The sequence below is a fragment of the Mixophyes fleayi genome, chromosome 4, assembly GCF_038048845.1.
Source record: "Mixophyes fleayi isolate aMixFle1 chromosome 4, aMixFle1.hap1, whole genome shotgun sequence".
Lineage (NCBI taxonomy): Eukaryota > Metazoa > Chordata > Amphibia > Anura > Limnodynastidae > Mixophyes > Mixophyes fleayi.
The window spans coordinates 28260620-28269328 of NC_134405.1; the positions used below are offsets into that span (position 1 = coordinate 28260620).

General features: G+C 40.7%; 1 protein-coding gene across 1 annotated transcript; it reads left to right on the plus strand.

Moving 5' to 3' along the window:
* Nucleotides 1–733: 733 nt before the first annotated feature.
* Nucleotides 734–7653, plus strand: LOC142149729 (putative N-acetyltransferase 16). The gene is made up of 3 exons (XM_075205034.1): nucleotides 734–956; nucleotides 1549–1773; nucleotides 6507–7653. Exons 1-3 carry the CDS (start codon nucleotides 738–740, stop codon nucleotides 7203–7205), a joined length of 1143 nt encoding a protein of 380 aa, XP_075061135.1. The 5' UTR covers nucleotides 734–737; the 3' UTR covers nucleotides 7206–7653.
* Nucleotides 7654–8709: the final 1056 nt, after the last annotated feature.

The window sequence follows — 8709 nt, forward strand, 5'->3', positions numbered from 1 at the left end:
CAATATGAGAACTTAATAATAGGTGATTCTGCCCAAACCCCAAGCTAGATTATAGTGGGTAGATAGCAAATCACGCCCATCACCATTCTATTTTAGAGCCTAATCTCAGAAAATATTATTTCTACTAAAGATCAGTCAGATTATCTAGCATTGAGGATAATATCTCATTGTGCTTCCTTTATAATAGATAAGGATAATTTGCAGTCACGAACAGTATTTTAAATCACTTTACTTTCACTTTACGCTTACAAATTTCGCTGATTTTATTTATTTAGCAAAATGTATCCATCCACTTTAAACTAGTTAATACATTGGGTTCTTTGCAGATAGTGAGTTATTCTTTAGGGCCTCCTGGTCTGGGATTCTTATTGGGGACTTTGCTTTCCCAAATACCCCATCCTCTATTTCTAATCTTATCAAAGTAACCTAATCTGCACTAAAACTGTTCTTGATGACATAGAGAATGTAAGAGTTCAGATTACAATGGGAAAGAGAAATATGAGGGTTGCTCATTAATAAAGTCCAACATTTATAATGTGTAGTAACCCATTTGTTTTAATTGTATAACTTTTACTTTTACTAGATTGATCAAAACAATTTTCAGATTATTTATTGCTATTCTGCCCTTTTGTACTTTTGTAGTTAATAATTTCTACTGACTTTTATTAGCTGGGTGTGTATTATTGGGCATAGGGAATGCCAGATTTCATAAACTTTGCACTTCTATGCAATCTTCTATGCTGTGTCAGCAACTGCAACGCAACGCTCATCGGACACATATTTTCAGCATGTCGGCACAAATACATTTCCTACCAGCCACTGCTGAAGACTACAATGAGGTGATGTCCATCTCAGGTGGAATATACAAAGGGACAGACTATCTGCCTCATAGATACCATGCATGGCTGAAGGACCCTCGTCGGAGGATGTTTCTGGCCATGTCTGAGGGGAAAGTAGTGAGTATGAGACAGGACATGAGAGTGAGACTTAACTTAATTTTTAGCCAAAGTATTTTCTATAAACAGTTATAATTTTTTTGTGATTTCTCATGGATACATTTTGCTGTTACACCCTTCCCTTCCCCCCATCCATGCAGAGCTTCCTCTATATATAAGTATTAGAGCCTGTGCTCATGGGTAATATTTAATTCATTTTGTCGTCCATTTTTGACCGAGGCAAAACATAAGCTCAAATAGAGATCACTAATCCAGTAGTGGGTAATAGGATTCCCGGAGCCAACAGAGGCCTAGCAAACCTTCACCATTGTGCCCCTGGCCTGATGTATTTTTTGCTTTCTGTCATATGTCTCAGCAGAAGTACAGATACCAATCAAATAAGAAAACAAATGTAGACAAGATATTGAATTATGAATACCTGTGGTGACATTAAGTGGCTCTCTGCTGCCCCTTCAATTCAGCCACCCTAGGCCCAGGCTTACTCTGTTTGGCTTTTCCACAAATCCAGGCCTGTCTATAGTACAAATTGGATTTATTATGTGATATATGTTACATGGTGGGTATACATGTGTCATTAGGTTTCTTCACTCAGGTGGGCTTTGAATCATTCATACTGGTTGACGGTGGAGTTACTGCGGTGGTGGAAGGTCTTCGGGTAGCCCCCTGGATAAGAGGACGTGGGGTAGCTGGTTTAATTCAAAAGTTTTGCATGGACACCCTGCGTTCTGACCACCCTGAGGTTAAATCAGTTTGTCTGACACGTGCAGAGGATCCTCCACCTGCCATGCTACAGAAGTACAGAGTGATCAATTCCAAGGTTGTTCTATCTCATTATCTCCATTCGGTCTCTGGTCCTTACCTGTCTCTGGTTCTTAACTGCCTCTGGTCCTTACCTGTCTCTGGTTCTTACCTGTCTCTGGTTCTTACCTGTCTCTGGTTCTTACCTGACTTCATATCACTTCTATTTACTACCTACCTAGTCTGTTTTTACTTTCATATGAATTGTGTCAAGGATATGCACATTGGATTTACCATACATCCTAACACTGAAAGTAACAAGAAAATATGTCAAAATATGACCAAAGCCCTAATCCACCCAAACTTGCCACCAAATTCAAGAACATTGGAACTATTGAAGGAATGGTTTTACCATACTGTAAGCCCCCTGTGCATTAGATTAGGGGGTACAAAATACATACCTGGCTTTTCCTATATAGAAGCACTGCTGTACCTTGAAAACAATGGTACACATGCTATTTTCCTTCCTTTTAGCTTTTCTAGACACATTCACATAGGACAATGTCTATTATGTCATACCTGCAATAGTTGCTTAACATTAGGCACAGCTAACAACCTAAAGAAATATATATACTCTCTATCTCACAGTGAAAGATATAATGTCGGTCTGTCGATATACCCTGAATACAATACATTTATTCTGTCCTTAGTTGTCAAATACGCTTTTGTTTTACTACATAAATAGTCAGCAGCGCTAAATGACTGTCTGAGATCTGGGCTCTGGGTCAGAATCATGGTAATTTTTAATTAGGAAAATTAAATTCTACTTGCCTCTCGACATATAACTCCATTAGTTCCTCAATAAAGTGCACATATTTATAATTAAAGATTGGGATAAATCAGTGTAAATGGTCCATTACAATAACCATTAACCATTGGTGGAAAAAAAGTCTTTACTATTTCTGCTCATGATTCCATGTATAAATCGCTTGAAAAAGTATTTTAATATGCAATAGAAGGAAGACCTTCCTGCCCTGGATAAACCTAAACAAGTAACATAAACCAAATAATATTTTTGAGGAACAAAATACCACAGGTCATTAAAGGATAATTCCACCCAAAATAGAAAAACATTTTTTGGGTCCAACGTCCATGTGATCCAGCTAGTCTCCCCATGTCTTTCAGTCTCCTGCTGATGCTCTTCTTGCTCCTGGTCAGCCCTGGTGGTCAAGAAGAGGGCCTGAATGAAAAAATGACTAGATGAGCAGGGGCTTGTGACTGCCCAGTTTCCTTATTTTCAGACAGGTTCTTGATTGCCAACATCTTCTGCGAGCTGGCTGCCCAAAAAATATTAATGGTCTCCTCCATGTACTTTTCCAACCCAATTACACTGCCCAGCCCCCTCTGCTATCCATGTAATCATCTGTTCCATTTATTCCCTGATGCACTCTCCTACTCCATTCTGTTCTCCTATTAGCATCCCAGACCCCTCCTTTCCCGATACATTCCACTACCTCCCTATTCTACATCTTGTCCTGTTGCTTTATGCTAGGATTGTGGAGGGGTGCATAATAGTATACATTCTGTAACACATTCAGTCATTGTGATGAGAAAACACAAATGAAGAGATAAAGGACAAACTTGCTAACATTCCATAAATTAATTAATTTTTACAATAAACTGCTACAGAAAGAGGGTGGAGAAGGAAGCGGATGAGCTATTGAGGCCTAGTATTTGGTTTAGTGGAGGAGCAACCAAACTGTGTTTTGATGCAGTGAATCTCCGATGCAGGCACATGGGAAATTGGGAACAGAGATAACTTCTGAAACAGATGATTTATGGAAATATAGAATCCTGGCAGTTGGTGTCACTTAAGAGGCTGAATGACAATCACAGTGTGTATCCAATATTGTAACCACCGTATAGTATTTTATTGGTAAGATTGTCATGTAGAAAAGACTAGGAGACAGTACTTTGACCCCATTACTTAACAGTACGATAGAATCACAGATTTGATATCTAGGTATAGCTGCCAAACAAGTTCAGCAGTTAAGCAGTTAAGCAGGCATGAAGCACATTGTGGTTTCTTCTGAAGATAAAGTCCATTCCTGGTATAAAATGTACTTTATATCAAAGTTCTGCTCCATATAATTGTCCTCCTTTCCATTAACTCTCTTCAATACCCTGTCGCGGTTTCTCTTTCTAAGTTACCTGAAGCCAGAGATCTACTTACTCTTCTTTGATCTTTTGTTCACATTGACTTCTATTTTCACATCAGGCTATCCTCCCACACAGACAGTTTACTGATTGCAAGTTATCCTATTACGCTCATTCGTGCCTATACCTTATGCACCTGCTTAGACTCATTGCTATCTCCACCAGGGTATCTTCCTAAACTCATTTTTATCTCCATGCCCAAGCTGACACCCACTTCTACCTCCACACTAGGCTATACTCTCACACTCAGTTTTATCTCCACCCAAACCTACTATTTTACACTCACTTCCACCTCTACACCAGGGCAGGGCTGCCGAGAGGGGGCGGGTACATTTTACCCGGGCCCGGCCATGCCAGGGGGCCCGGGCCAGGCCCTCACTGCTGATTTTAAATTTTTCCTTTTTTTTCCCATTTTTTATCCTGCGATCCTTTTTTTTGTTTGTTTTTTGTTTTTTGGGTTTTTTCCCGCGAGGGGGAAGGGTCTGTTGATGGGGGGAGCTTGAAGAAATGAAAAAAACCCATACTCACGCGATTGCGGCGGCAGCGTCCCTCCTCTCCTCTCTTCTCAATTCACACTGACTGTCATTCACTGAGGAGCAGCGCAGAGAGGACCAAGCCAGAAGAAAGAAGAGAAGACAGAAGAGAAGAAGAGAAGAAGAGAAAAGAAAGAAGCTAACAAAAGGTAAGCAAAGAAACGGAGAGACAAGGGGGGAAACAGAAAGGGACAGTGCTAGAAAAAAAGGGGAAAAGAGGCACAGAGGAAAAAAAGGGGGAGAGAGGCACAGAGGGAAAAAAGTGGGAGAGAGGCACAGAATTAAAAAAAGGGGGAGAGAGGCACAGAGGAAAAAAAAAAGGGGGAGAGAGGCATAGAGGGAAAAAAATGGGGAGAGAGGCACATAGTGAAAAAAATGGGGAGAGCGGCACAGGAAAAAAAGGGGAGAGAGGCACAGAGTAAAAAAAAAAGGGGGAGAGAGGCACAGAGGGGGAAATAGGGAGAGAGAGGCACAGAGGGAAAAAAAAGGGGGAGAGAGGCACAGAGTGAAAAAAAGGGGGAGAGAGGCACAGAGTGAAAAAAGGGGGAGAGAGGCACAGAGTCAAAAAAAAGGGGGGGGGGTACAGAGGGAAAAAAGGGGGAGAGAGGCACAGAGTCAAAAAAAGTGGGGGAGAGGTACAGAGGGAAAAAAAGTGGGAGAGAGGCACAGAGGAAAAAAGGGGGAGAGAGGCACAGAGGGAAAAAAGTGGGAGAGAGGCACAGAGGGAACCAAGGGGGAGAGAGGCACAGAGGAAAAAAGAAGGAGGGAAAGCAGCATGGAGGGCACAGTGTGAGCATAAGGGGGCACAGTGTAGTTGTGAAGAAGGGGCACAATAATGTGTGTTATGGCACAGGGGCCTTGTTGCAATGGGGCTTGTTGCAATGTAGTGAGTGTGAGGTAGGTGGTGACTAATTAATGGGCGCTATTTTGTTTGTAGGGTGATGGTGAGGCAATTTAATTGTGGGGACTATTAATTTAAGATGGGGTGGTTTGAGGGCTATTGAATGTTGGGAAGAGTTTGGGGAGAATGAGGTCTATTTATTAAATGTGACTATGAATTATTTAATGGCAGTGATGGTTGCGGGAAATAGGTATTGCTGGGGCTGTTTGCAGGAAGGGAAATAGGTTTATTTATTAAATGTGAATACTATTATTTTAATGTTGGGGCTGGAGGAAGGCCTAATTATTAATCGTGGGTGCTATTGATTTAACGCCGTGGCTGGCTGTAATTTTCTAAATGTAGCCATTTTTTTCAAAATAGGTCCTCCAACACCCCAGGATCCAGACAAGCCGCAACTAAAGAAACCAGCAGCCACAGATGGTGAAAGTGAGAAGAACAGGTAGGAGAGAGCAGCAGAGTGTGTGAAATGTTGTGTTGGGACAATGGCAATTTTTGGTGAGTGTTGTGCCCAATGTAAGGTGCAGGCCAAGACTGAACTCTTTCTGTACACACTGCATTCTTTCTATACTACGCAGTGGTGCTAGGTGTCCTGAAAGTCAGGAGTGCTTGGACATATGTCACATTCAGGTCCTAGTGATTTTGATGTTCTAGCTACGCCACAATGACACATAGCCACGCCCCCAATTGTATGACCACACCTCTGGGTTTTTTTTTAAGCTTACTCAACTATAAGGGGGGCCCCATGAATTTGTTGTACCGGGGCCCTGAATTCCTCTTGGCAGCTCTGCACCAGGCTAGTTTTACACTCATGCCTGTCTCCAACATAAGCTGTCCTATTTTACCCCTTCTCATGTCCACAGAAAGCTTTACTAAACACACTCATATCTCCATCAAAACCTTTCCTCTTACACCAAATTAGTCTGCTACAATGTCTCCTTTTCCATATAATAATCTATCTCTGTGCTCATTATGCCCTTCACACTAAGCTTTCTTTGTCTTATTTACCCTCCACATCAAACTATTTTGTATTTATCTGTGCACCACCTCCACTTTCTCTTAACCCCCATCTAATAATCATGTTTGCTATTGACATTTGTTCCTTTGTATTTACAGTTTTCGGCTTTTGATGTATTCTCATATATTCAATGTGTTTTCCATTAGGCTATCATATCGGTGCTTCTTCCCTCTGACCAGCTTAAAGAAGTGCTCAAATTGCTGGAATGTAGAGTGGACAATTTTGAAAGCTCTAAAACCCACTCTGTCCTTGAACCTACTGAGATGCTTAAACTTTTTGAAGGAGCTAAGATAGGAGAAGAGTTGGTTCCTGGAGGAAGACTGATTCAGAGCTGGCTTCCTTTTACCACCCATAAAGCCAACGTGGAGCTACTTAAAGAACGGAGGATTGTTTCTATCTATTCCAACCCGTGTGATGGTACTATCAGTGATACAAACAGGTGTCAACCCAGCAATGAACACATTGCACTCACTGCATCCTCCCTTACTCCATTACCTTATTCCACATCAAGTATTCAGTCTCCTGACATTTCTGCTCTCCCTCTCTCATCAAAAAATTCCTCTTCTCCTGGGTTCCTTAGCCTTGGTACCCCTCCATATCCAGTTCCATTTACAAAGGGTGCGCACCGGTTGGATATTGACATGTTTGGAAATGACCCAGTATATGCCAAGATCCATGTCCTAAATCACTTAAAGATGGGGATACAAGCTCTGCCTGCAGCGGGTGATATAATTTGCTTCATATATGCCGAAGAAAGTCTCCGGACTGAACTCAATCATCTCTGTGAGGGGCTAACTCCATTCAATCAAGCAAGAGAACAGATGGTACTAGAAATGGATATCTAGGGGATTTTGATGCCAACCTGGGAATACCAAGTATCTATCAGAATCAGGCCAGCCTGTGAAGATATTGTGCAGGCTCTGTGGTTACAAGAATGTTGATCATCTGTGTCTGCTCACAAGGTACCAGCCTAAGAAGACATTGTTCCCTTTCTATTTGTTTCTAGGTTCTAAACCTCTACCCTAAAAAATTCAAGCTTTAAATCAGTTCTATATTATCAGTACCCAACTGTTTTCTAAGATTTATTTTACTTTTAACATGTGCTTGCATTGTTGTCTTGTCATAAGGTTAAGAAAGGACAATGGGGTGGTTTGTTGAGAGCACAACTTAGATGAAGCTATATAGAGTATATGCAGGGGAGGACCCGCAAATTTTAGCCCAGGGGGCAACACGTGACTCAGCAGTCTTTTAGGAACATTTTTAAAGGAAAACATATGCAGGTGGCCCAGTAATTCAGCCCAAGGCAGCCCCCTGCCTCCCAGCTCAGCCTGCCCCTGGGTATATGTGAAATTCATATGTAAAGATATGGTTTTTGGTGCTGCCTTAATTCTCTATGTTAGTATGTGTTCCTATTTTAATGGTTCTTGTGATGTGCACTGTAATCATGAATGGGGAAATGTTGATACACTGGTGATAACTACTTATTGCATGTTGCTGTTCAACTACAATTGTACAGTCCTTATACATAAGAATGTCTATATGCATGAGTGTGCTTACACTACACAATTGTTTTATAGTTCATTTGTACAAAGTTCTTGGTGGTGTCTGAAGACATCCCTGTAGTATCCAGATGTTCGATTACTCCTTCCTTCCACTTAATTGCTTATGTTTTTCAGACGTTGGAGGAGAGGATAGCAAATTTTATATTTAGCGAAGTACCGTTTTTGTGGTTCATTTCACAAGGTTTATCTGCACTTTGCACATTAGAACTGTAAGACAACCCAGTAGTATAAGCACACTCGTGCATACGGACATTCTTATGTATAAGGACTGTACAATTTTAGTTCAACAGCAACAAGCCCGAAGTAGTAATCATCAATGTATTAACATTCCGTCATGACAAAGTCATGCTAACTGGATGCTAGGATTTTGGAAGAATGACTATATTTGGAATATTAATATTTATTATGGCTCATTATATTTCTGTGCCAGAACCATCAATTTTTATGCAACTATTTATTGATTACTTTTTTTTTTTTTACAAAGCCTATATTCCTTCTGTGTAGAGTGTAGGTAATTTTAAGGGGTGGGTGAACTATATTTTACTAGTACTTCTGTTTATGTTAAAACATACATTCCCGCAGACATAAATAAAACTGGCTTATGAATATACCAAAAAGTCAGCTACATTAGGAAAAACTATACTTACTTTTATGAGTATGAATTACAAGCCAATTCTCCTATACATAGATTTATTCAAAAGGGATCTAATCCCGATTTTATTTTTAGATCCATCAAAGAGAAAGTAGACATTATTGATGAGTACCTCCTGATTCATGTAAATCCTCC

Coding starts and splice junctions, on each gene's coding strand:
- LOC142149729 (XM_075205034.1), top strand. CDS start 738: ATGCTGTGTCAGCAACTGCAACGCAACGCTCATCGGACACATATTTTC. Junction 957..1,548: donor CCATGTCTGAGGGGAAAGTA/GTGAGTATGAGA, acceptor TTCTTCACTCAG/GTGGGCTTTGAATCATTCAT. Junction 1,774..6,506: donor ACAGAGTGATCAATTCCAAG/GTTGTTCTATCT, acceptor GTTTTCCATTAG/GCTATCATATCGGTGCTTCT.